At 38.9% G+C, this 15,692-nt stretch overlaps 1 protein-coding gene across 1 annotated transcript; it reads right to left on the bottom strand.

The window, feature by feature from the left end:
* Positions 1-5,945: 5,945 nt before the first annotated feature.
* LOC150081326 (zinc finger MYM-type protein 5-like) lies at positions 5,946-6,665 on the bottom strand. The gene has a single exon (XM_090380168.1). The coding sequence runs from the start codon at positions 6,663-6,665 to the stop codon at positions 5,946-5,948; it is 720 nt and encodes a 239-aa protein (XP_090236294.1).
* Positions 6,666-15,692: the final 9,027 nt, after the last annotated feature.

The following is a 15,692-nucleotide window of genomic DNA, read 5'->3' as shown; positions in this document are numbered from 1 at the left end:
TTTGGTACATGATCAGGTGTAGCCCCCTGATGAAATACCTGATCTATGTACCAATTTTTAATTTTTAATTTTTATTTTATAATTTTTATCTCTATCACCCTCCCTCTTTTTCTTTCAGCTTTTGTACATATAATTGCCCTGTTAATTCGGCATTAATTCGGATTTAATTCTACTTAATTATTATTATTATTTTTTATTTTATTTTATTTTATTTATTTATTTATTTTTATTATTTTTTTTTTATAGGATTTTAACATTCTTTTTCTCTTTTTTTTTTTTTCTTCAACTAGGTTCGGCATTTTGTGTTTAATAACTTCTCCATCTATTTTTATTTTATTTTTTATATTTTATCTTATTTATATACATGTATCCTGTTTTGCTGCTTTGCGCATTCAGGTGCACGTACTGTTTTTTCCTTGTTTTTCCTTATTTTTCCTGTTTTTCCACATCCTTGTTTTCATATTCCACGTATATATATATATATATATAGAAAAAGGAAAAGAAAAGTCATTTCATTAATCTTAGAATGTACTGTATTTATTTGCACCATTTAATTAATATTTAATTCATATTGCTTTAGCAGAGTTGCCACCTGTTCCGATTTAAAGCATGTCTGTTCGGGGTTCCCACATCCAAAAATTATAGAATACAAGAAAAAAAATATGTATAATATAAATTAAAATTTCCATCCCATTTTAAACAAATTTGACATTGTGTATTATTACATGCTATTTTAGAATCTATACAACTCAAAAAATTATCTAGTACTTGTATCATATAACAATATTCGAAATTGTTAGATTTATAAGAGGCTACAAGCAGTGCCGGCCTTAGCAAATGTAGGACCCAATTGGAGCATGCTGGAGGGGCCGCCTTGAAAAATTCAACATTAACCCCTCAATATTTTTAAATGAGGAAAAACTAAAACTATTAAAAATTCTTTATTATTTTTATTATTGCAATTTGTTAACAATTCACCAGACATTTTGATAATATAAACAAAACTAGTCAGAAAGATATTTTTCTTGCCTTTTACCCCAGGGGCTCACATCTGGTGAGTATGGGCTTGGCAAACCCAGGGTGCTGAGCTAGTAATCATCATTCTTCTCTCTCTCAGGGTAACACGGGATTTTTTTTTTTTTTTTTTTTGGCTGGTGCAGCATAAGCCTCAGGCTTCCTTGCACCATATAGCTAATAATAATAATAATAATAAACACCGCAACACATACCCGGCCTACATCGATTACCGCAAGGCCTTCGACTCTGTACCTCATAGTCGAGAAGCAACTCCAGCAGCAAGTATGGATATAACCTCAAAGAAGGAAGAAAGAAAGAACCTGTACACCCTCACCCACATGATGTACATGGATGGCATCAAGCTCTACGCAGCAACCGAGAAGCAACTCCAGCAACTACTCTGAATCACCGAAGAATTCAGCAAGGACATAGAGACCCTGAAGATCTACAAGGTTAATCTGAGAGTGACAAACTTCCTAGGAGCAATAATGGCGAAATGGAGTACCACCTTAAGGTTGAGAACATCACAATCAGGCCAATCCCCATTAGAAGAGGAATCTTTCAGGGAGATGCATGGTGGATAGCACTCAACCCGCTATCCACCATGCTCAACGGCAGCAAGTATGGATATAACCTCAAAGAAGGAAGAAGGAACCTGTATACCCTCACCCACCTGAGGTACATGGATGACATCAAGCTCTACGCGGCAACCGAGTAGCAACTCCAGCAACTACTCCGAATCACCGAAGAATTCAGCAAGGACATCAGAATGGAATTTGATCTAGAAAAATGCAAGACCCACACTGGAAAGTTGCAAATATGAAACTGATCCTTAAAAATCCGACAAAACCACCACATCTACCAAGTTCATACAGGCCCATAGCCCTATTATCCGTATGCAGCAAGCTCCTAGAGCGTCTCCTCCATGTACGGATCCAAAGCCACTATGAGAAAGCAAACCTAATATCACCAAACCAATATGGTTTCAGACCAGGGCGTTCCACGGTTGATGCTCTATAGGCACTGCTCACTGAGGCCCGCCAAGCAGACAGGAAATACTTCCTGATGATTACAATTGATTTCGCGGGAGCGTTCGACACCCTTTGGTGGCCGAGCGTCCTCCGCAGACTCAGGCAAGCAAATGTACCAGACAATTTGTTCAATATCATGAAAAGCTACCTCTCAAATAGGGTGATCACAGTAAATGCACCTTATCAGAAACTCACAAGACGGATACACCGTGGCTGCCCCCAGGGCTCGGTCCTGGGGCCGACCTTATGGAACATGGTGATGGACGAATTTCTATGCCTTGACCTCGGGGAGGTTCGTTCACAAGCCTTTGCTGATGACCTCATCCTGATGGTGACTGCAAATTCCAGGGCCCAGCTTGAGACCTTGGCAAACCATGCACTCCAAATCCTCCAGGACTGGGCAAAAACACACTGCTTGACCATATCACCATCAAAAACAAACTCTCTGCTTCTTAAAGGAACTCTCTGCATTACAAGACCACCACAGATTAAAATTGGAAACAAGACCATAAAGTTGTCAGAGCAACTGAAATATCTTGGCATAGTACTGGACAGAAAACTCTCCTTCCAAGCTCATCTCAAATACATCAGAACCAAAGTGAGAAACTATACTGCCATGGTTGCTAGGATATCCCGTCGGGACTGGGGTCTCAGCACCCTCTCTAGTTGTATTACAAGGCTATCTTCATCCCTGTGATTACGTATGCAGCCGGAATTTGGTTTGGCAAGGCTACGACTGCAGTAAACAGACGAATCCTAGATTCCACTCAACGCACGGTCCTGCTCTCCATCTCTCGTGCCTGGTGCACTGTAAGTACTCACGCCCTCCAGGTCCTGGTGGGGGCCCTCCCCCTCGACCTGGAGGTGGTGAGAAATGGAATGTTGTATCATCTTTCTAAGGGCGTGTCTCAGACCTGCTTGGGATTCGAGCTGAATCTTACCAACAACCAAAAATTTGAGAAGAGGTGACTTCAAGCACACATGCAGCGGGTGTGGCAGGACCGCTGGACAAATTCAACCAAGGGGGAAATCACCAGGAGATTCATCCCAGATGTTAGCAGAATCTATCCAAAATCCCCATTATGGTTTTCTCCAGGCCTGTATGCCACGTATTTGCTTACTGGCCATGGTTCAATAAAGGCAAAACTAACAACCTTTGGCCTAGAAGAGAACCCAACATGCACCTGTGGAGGAATTGAGGACTGGGATCACCTCATGCATGAGTGCCCCCTCTACGATGACCTCCGCTGCCAGCTTATCACAAAGCTGACTTATATACCAAAAGGCAAAGAAAACCACTTACTGGATACTAAGGAAGAGTATCAAGCTCTCACCAACTACGCACAGCAGCTTTTCTTGAGGAGAAGACAACAAATTGCAGCAACATGATAACCCTCTACTAAATGAACTCAGGGACCCTGATGGTACTGGAACAAGGCAGCTAAACTTGACCAGCATTTAATATTTATTTTTTATTATTATTTTTTTATTTTTTTTTAGGCCCTTGCCACTGAAATCTTAGGAAATTAGGTGGCAGGGCCTGCCAGAGTAATTACTTCTAATGCGATCCCTCTATGCCTGACCTGCCTCCTCGGGGTTAAGTGTGGGCAACGGGGGGTCCCACTAGGGGCCCAACGGCTAAAAGGTCAGAGGAACAACACAACATGACACTACACAACATAAACATGTACCTTACACTTTTTAAAATCTCTGGCCTTCACAGTGTTCTGTGTTTCACAAACAGAGTACACAACACGGAGATGGGGGAAACCCCTTGGGCCGTTAGACAATGAACACTTTACACTTTACACTTTTACTGCGCCAGGGAAAATTAGTTGGCCGAAACTACCAGCTGCTGACTGGTAAAGAGATCGAAGCTATGACAGAAGGAGAGACCTACAAATAACTAGGGATGATGCAGGCTGAGCAGTTGGAACACAAGGAAATCAAGAAGTACCTGACCGAAAAATATCATCAGAAACTCAGAATCCTGCTGAAAGCAAAATTGAACGGAGGGAATACAGTTAAAGCCATAAACACCTATGCAGCTCCAGTAATAACATACACATTCGGGGTCATAGATTTGACTAACACCGAGCTAGAAGATATCATGCGAAAGACAAGGACAATGATGATCAAGAGTTGCCAACACCATCCGAAGTGGAGAGAATAAGAATAACAATACCTCAGAAAGAGGGAGGAAGGGGCCTGATAGACTTGACAGAACAACAGAAAACAGCGATAGTTAACCTGAAGGATTACTTCAAGAACAACACAGCACCACTCCACCAGGCCATAAGGAAGATAGATAAGTGATATACCCCACTCAACCTAAGCGAGGAAACCCCTCCCGCCCAAACGGTCAAGAAACGAAGATAGAAAGATGGGCAAAGAAGATACTCCATGGCAGACACTACAATGATCAAGATCTCATCGATAACATTGCTTCAAATGCATGGCTCACTAGCGAGACGCTCTTCCCCGAGATGAAGGATTCATGCTGGCCATCCAAGACCAGGTAATCAACAGCAGAAACTATAGAAAATACATCTCAAAGGAGCCCGGAACGTCAGATAACACATGTCAACGATGCCACCTGGCCTCAGAAACGATCCAACACATCACCGTGAGGTGCAAGGTGATCACCCAGAGTGAGTAAACACGACAAGGTAGCCAGAATAATAAATACATCAGAAGCTAGCGAGAAAATACCAGTTGATCAAAGAAAGTGTACCATACTACAAGTACGAACCCCAGGCAGTACTAGAGACCCGAACCCACAAGTTGTACTGGGACCGCGCCATAATAACGGATAAAACCATCCCGCACAACAGACCGGACATAACCCTTGTGGACAAAATGGAAAAGGCCACTACCTGATTGACATAGCAGTGCCGAACACTAGCAATGTCCAGAAAACCCATGAGGAAAACATTAGGCAGTACACGAACCTGAGACATGAGATCAAGGATATTTAGCATAGGCAAGAAGTATCAACCATCCCAATCATCGTGTCAACAACCGGTATGGTACCAACGACTCTACATAGCAGCCTAGCAGCAATAGGTCTCCCAGAGAACATCTACAAGGAACTCCAGAAAGTCGCAGTCCTGAACACCTGTAGGATAGTCAGAGATTTCCTCGACCGGCAGTAACACAAGACATTACAACCACCCTGTATACTTGGTAGTTCTGATGTTTCTGCTATTTCCAAAAGCGCATCATAGAAATCACCGACTTGATACCTTACAGCCTTCACGCTTTGCATTCGACACTTCCACCTTGTTTCAAAGAGAGGTATTGCAAAAAGACCCTTCACATATTTTTTGAAAACTGACCATCTCTTCGTTGATGCTGAAAAGAGAACATTCAGACGTTGAAGTGTCCCAAAAAAGGTAATTGCATCAGTACAGGTTTTGGCTATATCTCCTAGAATTAGATTATAATTGTGACAAGCACAGTGTAAAAAATGCTTTTGAAATTTCCTGTAAAAGTTGTGCCTGAACACCTGAAACTTTTCCTCTCATATTAGCTCCACCATTGTCATAACCTTGACCTCCACCATTGTCATAACCCTAATCCTAATATTTCGAGTTCCTGTTTCAGCACATTATACAAATTTTCTCTGGTACTGCTCTTTACATTGATAAATTTTATAAACTGTTCATACACACTTACTGGAGTGTTGGGCAATGTTCCATCGGAGACGTATCTAATTGTCAGGGACAATTTTTCCTGATGACTGATGTCGGGTGTACAATCAAGAATAACAGCAAAATACTTGTCAGATTTTATTCGCCTAACAATATTGTTTTGTACTGCATCTCCCATGATACCGAGGAGCTCATTTTGAATTCGTTTTCCGAGGTAGTGGTCCTGAATAACTTTATTAGAAATTCATGGAAGGTGCTCTTGAATAATGGGGTCGAATTTTCCTAATAATTCTATAATACCAAGAAAGTTTCCATTGTTGGAATTTCTCAGTTCTTCGACAGAGCCACGAAAAGCCAAATTACACTCTGACAAAAATTGAACAACTGCGACTAATCGTTCAAAAACTTGACGCCGTCGCTTATTTTCTTGATTGCTCTGTTTCTGTTCAATTTTGTCGATAGTTTCTTCAGCAGAGAGTCTACTCTGCAGTTTACAATAATTTACCATAGCTCTGAAACGGCCTTTTGATTTTTCATGCTCTGATAATCTTGTATGAATATTGGGCCGATCGTCAAATCCGTTTGTATCCAAGGCACTTTTCATATCATTTCCAAAGAGGCTACAGAAAAAAAAAAAAAATAGCCTGTCAGCTGATTCGGAGTATGTTATCCATTGGCGAAGAATGACTTCCCCGTTCAGAAGCTTCCTTTGGAAATGAATTTTTGGGAAATGTGTTCCAATTTCGTTCCGTGGAAAATCTTCCAAAACGATTTTTGGTGGGCCTTTCTTCATTAAATAGTCTCTCACACGTTGGACAATTCTTCTTGGCCAAGTGATTGGATCATCTGTTATGTTTAGCTGACCTTCAAGACTTGAATTGTTTTGATTTTTTTCCTTTTTTCCTGATTGACTCTTTGCTCTGATTAGTTGTATCATCAGCCTGGAGTATTTCTGAGTCAACATTGTTTCCTCGAAGTCTTGATTACTTATCACTTCACTATCAATTCTGCAGAACTCGGACGTCCTTAACAAATACTTATCTAGAGAACCATGTTGCTTTACGTTAGTGGCTTGTTTCAATTTGAAACGTAGTTACATTGTAACTATGTTTAAAAAACCAAACTAGCAGTGAATACCTGTAACAAACAAAGGACCCTATCTGCACTCTATATAAAGCAAAGTTAATAATATCATAATAACTCCATATTTACAAAATACCAAAAAATACAAAATTGATCAGTTATTAATGAAAAACATATAACTAGCAGAAACAGATAGTCTTTGTTGTTATTTATGGCATATATTGAGAGGCGCTTGCCCTATGAACACGTGCCTTTCAATGTAAGCCCTTTTCAATAATAACTGATAAATTTTGTATTTCATAAATATGGAGTTATTATGATTATTATTAACTTTACTTTATATAGGGTGCAGATAGGATCCTTTTTTTGTTGCAGATATTCACTGGTAATTTGGTTTTTTAATTTTAATTTCCCGTGTTAGGTATTATTTGAAGTTATATCTATTGATTTGTATATTCTATTTAAAAAATGATTTGTATATTCTCAGGCAAATGTAATGTTTAATCAGGTCTGATGGCATTAATTTGTTCTGACTAGAAAATTTTTATCTGTGTGAAATAAATAAATAATTGTTCCATTGTAACTACACGTGATAGGTCGGCACGCCTACTCATACACTTATCTAATCCATTTGTCTATATTTCATTATGGTTGCTGAGTATTTATGCTCCGGATCCATAAACTAGCACAATATATTATTTTTACATTCTTTTTTAGCCATTCTGATTTTTCACTACAACTTATTCTGTATGTACGTATATTATTATTATTATTATCATTATTATTATTATTATCATCATTTGGTCCTTGAGGTTGTCACAGACATTCTCTCAGACATGCCAGACAAGCTGTTCTTGCTACTTGGGAGTCTAAAACGCTGATGGAACTGATATTCGGGTGACACTCAAGTCAAAGTGGACTTCGGCGAAGTCCGGACGGTCTATGACAGCCAAATCCTCTGCTTGCACCTTCACGATGGTGGGACTGTTAGTAATCCTGGGTATAACCTTCATGCACAAGTACATGGTGGGTGACCACCCAGGTGTGAACCAACGTAAGCAGGCGTCGAGGTGTGGCGCCCACACCACATGGAGGAACGCCGCCCCTCTATGTTACCAGGCAGTACTAGGTGGTAGATGACTCTCATCAGCCGGTGAAATACCACCACTTTGCTTATTGGAGGCTTGAAGTGGTGGAACCCATGTTTAGTCTCTAGAGCTAAGTTCCGGCCAACCCTTCCATCATGCAGTATGATTGATGATTTTTGAGGTTATGATGAATGTCGTGGCGAGATCCAATATTCCTAACATTTCGAGGGTACAGCTCTAAAACGGTGTTCGCAGGCCGGCCGCTAGTTAGTACACCGGACTGAACCTATTAGTAACTCTTTAGGAAGCTTCCGGATCAGCTAGTGTATAATCTTGCTACCTCTACTCTGCCAGATAGTGACTGGAGGGAGTCCGTGTAGTGTGTATGCGGGGAGCATTGTCGAGGCCACGTTATGTCAAGGATCTGGTTATATTCTTACCACGTGTACGCCATATCCAAAAATTTCATTACTTCATACAGCATGTCCCACCTACTTTTTCTTACTATTGAATACACCATGAATTGTCAAAATAATAGAGCAAGCTTATCTGCGAAAAGATCTAAACCTCCCAAGGACTTCCTAATTCATTTCACAAATATACGTGGTCTCAATTCTAATCTCAACGATGTCCATTTCCACTTGCAGTCTTCCAAACCCCATGTACTTTTTCTGACTGAATCTCAGTTATCAGTTGATTCAACTACTACTCATCTCAGATGTCCAAATTATTTGCTGTATGATTCCTTTCGCCTCAAAAGTGGTACTTGTGCATATGTCCGTTCTGATATTCCCTGTCAGAGACTTGGCAATTTGGAATCTCCTCTCTTTGATCTTCTCTGGCTTAAAATCTCTCTACCTCATTGTGTAAAATTCATATGTTGTCTCTACCGTTCTCCCAACTCCACTAATCACTTGGAGCTCTTTGACTTCCTCTCTTTGCAACTTGACTTTCTCCAGTCCAACTTTCCTAACAGTGAGGTAATTTTCCTTGTGATTTTAACATTCACAACTCCAGCTGGCTTCCGTTTTCTAGTCACACCGACCCAGCAGGTCGAGATGCTGAGGCTTTTGCAATTACTAATGACCTAGCACAGATTGTTCATTTACCTACAAGAATACCGGACAATCCTAATCATACAGCCAATACGCTTGATCTTTTTCTCACAAACAACCCTTCTAAGTACAAGGTTGAAGTGAGAGGTCCTTTAGGCACTTCAGATTACAACTTGGTGATTGTCTCTTCTCCAATGGAACCTTTATCTCATGCCTATTCCCAACCTCGTGTTGTTTGGCATTACAAGAATGCAAAATGGGATGACCTGCGAGACTTCTTTTCTTCTTTTCCTTGGTCTGATTACTGTTTCAAAACTTCTGATGTCAACGTTTGCTCAGATCGTGTCAGTGAAATTATTCTTGCAGGAATGGAATCCTTTATCCCACACTCCACTTTAAAATCTCGTCCTTTATCTAAACCTTGGTTTTCCAATAAATGTGCTAAGGCTGTCCAAGAGAAGAACGTTGCATATCGTAATTGGCTTGTTTCTAATTCTTCAGTTTCATTTTCTGCCTACACCAAAGCTCGCAACAATTGTAAAGCAGTTATTAATCAGTCCAAACTAGAGTTTGAACAGGCTAAGAGTAGAAAACTTGCTTCTTGCCCTAATGGTAGCCGTGCATTCTGGTCTCTTGCCAAAGCTATTGGCCGCAACTTTTGCCCATCTCTGCTCCCACCTCTGTCCAAACCAGATGGTTCTGTTGTCACTTCAGCCAAGGATAAAGCTGACTTGCTACCATCCCATTTTTCTTCGAGCTCATGTATTAATGATCTTGGTAAAACACCTCCCACCATTCCTAACACACTCAATTCAATGCCTCCTGTGGTCTTCCGTCAAAAGGATATCAGAAGGATTTTGATAAATCTTGATGCTAAGAAAGCTCCAGGTCCTGATGGTATTTCTCCACTTGTTCTCAAAACCTGTGCTCCTGAACTTACTCCTATTCTTTGCCGCCTTTTTTCACTTTCTTATTGCAAAGGTGTTTTTCCTTCTGCTTGGAAATTTGCTCATATCCAGCCAGTTCCTAAAAAGGGTGACAAATCCCTCCCATCCAATTATCGTCCCATTGCGATTACTTCTACTCTTTCTAAAGTAATGGAGAAATCAATTAACCGCCAACTCTTAAACTACCTAGAAACCTTCCGTCTGATCAACGATCGCCAGTATGGATTCCGTCAGTGTCGATCCACTGGTGATTATTCTGGCTTATGTTACCCATTTATGGACTAATTCAATGGAAAGGTTCGGTGAAACACAAGTAGTTGCTGTTGACATCTCAAAGGCTTTTGATCGTGTTTGGCATAAAGGTCTTCTAAACAAGCTTCCATCTTATGGTTTGCCAACTGTTTTTAGTAATTGGTTATCCAGTTTTCTCTCTCATCGCTCACTGAGGGTGATGGTAGATGGCTCTCTGTCTTCTAACTTCTCCACTAATGTCGGCGTCCCCCAAGGTTCAGTTCTTTCCTCCACTGTTTTCCTCTTGTATATCAACGACCTTCTTCCATTGACTGGAAATCCTATCCATAGTTTTGCCGATGATAGCACATTGCATTCAACTTTCCATTTTGAGAAACCTTGTCCAGGTTTCTCGAAAATCTGCTGCCAATTCCTTAAATGCCGATCTTCAGGTAATTTTCCAGTGGGGCAAAGACAACGTAGTTGATTTCAACCCTTCTAAAACTCAATCTGGTCTAATATCTCGCAAAAAGGATTCTTCTTCTGCTCCTATGCTTATCTTTAGTGACACTCCGATTTCTAGGCAAAAGGATATATCTCTTTTGGGGATTACCCTGACTTCTAATCTCTCTTGGCACAAGCACATTACAAATATTGCTTCCTCTGCATCTAAAAAACTTGGTTTTCTCTTTCGCTCTCGGCGTTACTTTTCTCCCAAACAGCTGCTCACTCTGTATAAATCGCAAATCCACCCTGCCATGGAATATTGTTCCCACATCTGGGGTGGTGCCCCCAAAACCTCTCTCAGGCTTCTTGATTCCATTCAGAAGAGGGCAGTTAGGTTAATTAATGATTCATCTCTAACAGAGTCTCTCCACTCGCTTTGTCATAGACGCACTGTTTCTGCTGCATGCCTCTTCTTCAGATACTTCCATGGGCACTGAATTGGCTTCTATAATTCCCGCTCTCTCTTTCAAAACAGTCCGAACACGTGCCACCACCAGCCAACATCCATTTACTGTCCAACTTCAAACCCACAGAATCAACTTTTCATCTTCCTCGATTATTCATTCAACTGCCGTTTTCTGGAACAACCTTTCTTCATACGTATTTCCTGAAAATTACAATCTACAGAAGTTCAAGTCCAATATCAACAAATATCTTCTTTCGTCTTCTCAACCTCCAACCCAAGCACGGTACTAAGTACTATAGGTTATAATACCTCTCGTGTTTGGGGTTCTCATAAAAAAAAAAAAAAAATTAGCTGTAAGGTGCAAGGAAGTCTAAGGCTTTTGCTGCACCAGCCAAAAAAAAAAATCCTGAGTTACCCAAAGAGAGAGACTGAGAAGTAGAAGGGAATTACCACGAAAGAGAAGAATGATGATATCCAGCTCAGGACCCTGGGTGTGCCAAGCCCATACTCACCAGATATGAGCCCCTGTTTCCACCCTGAATGTCATCACTGTAACGCAGTGCTTTCAGTAAAACATATCCTTGTTGATGTCTAAAATATACAAGAGAACGCCAGAATCTTTTCACTCACGCCACAACAGAAGACCCTTTTACACCTAGAGGCAATAAAGCAAATGTCTCAAGCATTTTTACCTTTCTAAAATGATTAATGTATACCACCTCCTTTAAATAGTCAAAAACTAACTTTCTGGTTCTATTTTTTGCAATTATCTCTATCTTACAGGAAATAGCATTAATACTTACCATTTGTATGGCGCACTATGGCCATAGTTGCCGATGTGCCTAATAAATCCCTAAACCAACAACAATATGAGTGCTGGGAAAAATTAGCATTAGATAAGGGCACACCATGCAAGAAAGCAAGCTTATATAGCATCAGCCAAAAAAAAAACCCCTTATTTCACCCATTCCCTCGCTCCAAATGTTTGTCAATTTCTGCCTTGATTCTATTTAAGCTATCAACTTCTACAACGACAGATCCAAGTTTGTTCCAGCAATCAACCACCCGGGGAATAACACAACCAAAATCTGTTCATTTCGAGACCCAATTTGATTATTGTTTTGTAATAGCTTTCTGAAAACGACCTGGTGCTTTGATTTTTTTGGGAACGGGTCGTTAGGTCTACAAGGTCCACGTTGTAAGATAATTAGATAGTATGAATCAGAGCTGTAATACTCAATATGTTCTACGTTGATAATAATATAGTAAATTTATAAGAGGAGTTTACCTCAATATAATACGTGGAACACTTCCGTATGATACCTTCCAGAAATTAAAACGGAAAAAACGAAAAAATCGACAACTTACCGGTACATTAAAGTAAAATATAAATAATTAAAGTAAAATATAAATAATTAAATAATCAATTTAACACAATTCAAAATCAATTCAAAACAATTAAAATTCAAATTAACGCAATTAAAAGAATCTAATGAAAATATTCAAAACGATTTTCCTTCCTGAAGCTGACAATGCTTTTCGACCGACTGTCGTGATCACAGGAATGAAAATTACCGAATCAGGCTAAACCTGCAACTTAAATAGTGATTATATGTCTACGCGCATGCGCGTAAAGGTCCACGCATCGGAGATCAAATATGGCCGCCGAACATTAACAGAATTCTCGTGTAATTTAATTTCAACGGTTTCTGCAATTAATAGTCGCGTATAATTACGTTGAACGTTAAGTATTTTGGCCTCGTTAAATAAAAAAGTATGTTTTTCGTTAATGGCATGAAAGGCTAATTCTGACGCTGCTGAACGAGAAGCACGAACTGAGGCTTCGTGTTGATTTACACGAATATTAAGAGAAAACCGCGTCGAACCCTGATAAGACGAGTCGCAATCACCGCAAGAAATGTTGTATACCAGATCATTAATTTGTGTTGCGAACGCGGAAAGAACCGAGCGATTGTTCAGTATAGTGTGTAACTTCCGTATAGGCCTAGCTATAATTTTAAATTCGGTATCTTTAAAGACTCTGTTAAGCTGTTTGTGCCACTGTTCAACATATGGGACCGAAATAAAGTATTTTTTGATATTACTATTGTTGATTGGTGCAGTATTTTGTATCCTATCCTTAGCTTGTACCCTAATTCGATTTATTGTGTTAATGGGATAACCCCTGTTCAAGAATCTGCTAGTTAATATTTGTATTTCTGAGTCCAAAGCAGAATCCGTCTTTGAATATTTATAGGCATTTATAAATTGATTAAAGATTATCGATCTTTTTAGGTGAATGGGTGGTAGCTATTATAATGTAGAAGCATACCGGTGTTTGTGGGTTTTCGATAGATGCTAAATTGTATTTTGTTCGAGTCCCGGGTAAGCGTGAAATTTAGAAAGTTTAATGACTTAGTATCCGTATCTTCCCTTTCCAATGTAAATTTGAGTCTAGAATGAATATTATTAAACGAATGTAAAATGTCTTGGATAGTACTACTATCGGTAATAACTAGAACATCGTCTAAATACCTCCCATAGTATGTGATACGGGGACGAAAAGGTGTCAAATGTATCTGCTCAATCGTTGAGAGATAGATCTCTGACATTAAGCCACTCAGGCTCAAACCCATTGGTAATCCAAAAATTTGTTTGTACACCTTGTCTCGAAAGGTGATGTAGTTAGCCTCAACTAATAGTTTAATTAAGTGAAAAATTTCCTTAATAGGCAGCTTCGTATAATTAATCGGTGTCGAGTTTTTATTTAACATATCCCAAATAATATCTAATGTGTATTCAACGTTTACATTCGTATATAATGAGATAACATCTAATGAGAATAAATTGTCATTGTCGCCGAGTCTACAGTCTTTAAGATTATTAAATAATGTACCGTAATTCTTAATCCCAAATTGTATAACCTGTCTAAAAGGTTTTATAATGTTATATACATGTGTGGCTAAGGCTGAAAATGCCGAGTTCCTGTAGGAAACAATAGGTCGAATCGGAAATCCAGGCTTGTGTAATTTTACCTGACCAAAAAGTGCAGGAATATTGTATGTTCTGGACTTCAATTCCTTCAACTGAACCATAGTAATGTAGTCGTTTTTACGATATGTGGTTAACGTTTTATTGTATTGATTTACCAAATTGGTAAACAGTGTCGGGTCCACTTCACGATAAGTGGAATTGCGTTAATTTGAATTTTAATTGTTTTGAATTGATTTTGAATTGTGTTAAATTGATTATTTAATTATTTAAATGTACCGGTAAGTTGTCGATTTTTTCGTTTTAATTTCTGGAGGGTATCATACGGAAGTGTTCCACGTACTATATTGAGGTAAACTCCTCTTATTAATTTACTAAGTTGTAAGATAATGTAATTCCTTGACATAACAAGCCTCTGTATGCGACGAAATCTCTTCATAGCCGTTGTTAATATGTCTGGATAATTAGCGACGTCACTTGGATATTGTTCACTAACTAAAATTTTTAATAGTTCCAGTTCATTGGTGTTCGTTTGGTTTTTTACATCTATATATTTAGTTTGTGCTGGAAAAGATGATGTTGCGGATATTGAACCCGATATTGATGCTGTTATTTCTGATGTTTCCGTTGGAGAAAATGAATCCTTTTCCGTTGGAGAAAATTTATCCTTTATCAGTGATAAAATGACAAACTTCAACATTCATTAAACTCTAAAGCTTCTTACATTTAGCCTGTTGAACAGGTGAGTGTGAGAACAATAAGAAAATCTGTTTCGTAGCAGACACTCATCGAGAGCTGGAACACCACCTAGACACCGCTAGTTGGAGTGAATGAAAACACAGCTGATGAGAACCAGACAGGTAATCTCAACCTTTAATTTATTATACATCATTGTTACCAACCATTACATCATTGTTACCAACCAGTACAAGTGCAATAAGTCTGTACAACTCTAATTCATTACTTCTTAGCGATATTTTCAAAGATTTACATATTTATTCTGCAACGCATTCATTGAGTTCAATTATGTCAAGAAAAGTTACCACTAATCGATCTCGAAATTCAAATAGTACCGTATTACAATTCTCAACATTTATATAACATTAATGTCATTACTTTCATCAATAATTTAAAATTATCCACGAAACGTGGTGCTATAGCATTGCATATTATTGAGTACGTTTTGTTCTTCGCAGTTTAAAATCCTTACTTATCCTGCTGTCTGAAAAACGAAATTTACAAATGTCACTCAAATGCTCAACTACCCTTAATGCACGATGCACAGCTATGAAAAATGCTATGCTGCTTTCTGCCTTTGCACCTTCTGTGTCGCCAATTTTCTTGAAAGGCAATAAATACTCTCTGATGCTGAAAACTAAAGGATTACAAATCAATGGATTGCACAACTGTCATGTTAAAAAATGTATTTTTTGATTCTGAGATAGCAAAAAGATTTTTCTGCGCTAGAACCAAGACAGAAGCCATTGTAAACTTTGTACTTGCAAATCATTCTCTTAATGTTACTGTAAAAACTTTAAAATAAAATAAAATTGCGTACTGTGGGGTCTCAACTGATGGAAGTAATCATGGTTCTGAAAAAAATCTTCCCATTAATTATTCAGTATTTTGATGTAAATGAAGGAGGGTTACAAAACAAAATTAATTGAATTACAGAAGATGCCT

This window comes from Mastigoproctus giganteus, chromosome 8 (genome assembly GCF_048544385.1).
Source record: "Mastigoproctus giganteus isolate SK-2022 chromosome 8, ASM4854438v1, whole genome shotgun sequence".
In the NCBI taxonomy this organism is placed as follows: Eukaryota; Metazoa; Arthropoda; class Arachnida; order Uropygi; family Thelyphonidae; genus Mastigoproctus; species Mastigoproctus giganteus.
Note: the sequence above shows the minus strand (reverse complement) of the source record. Positions and strands in the feature narration are given on the sequence as shown.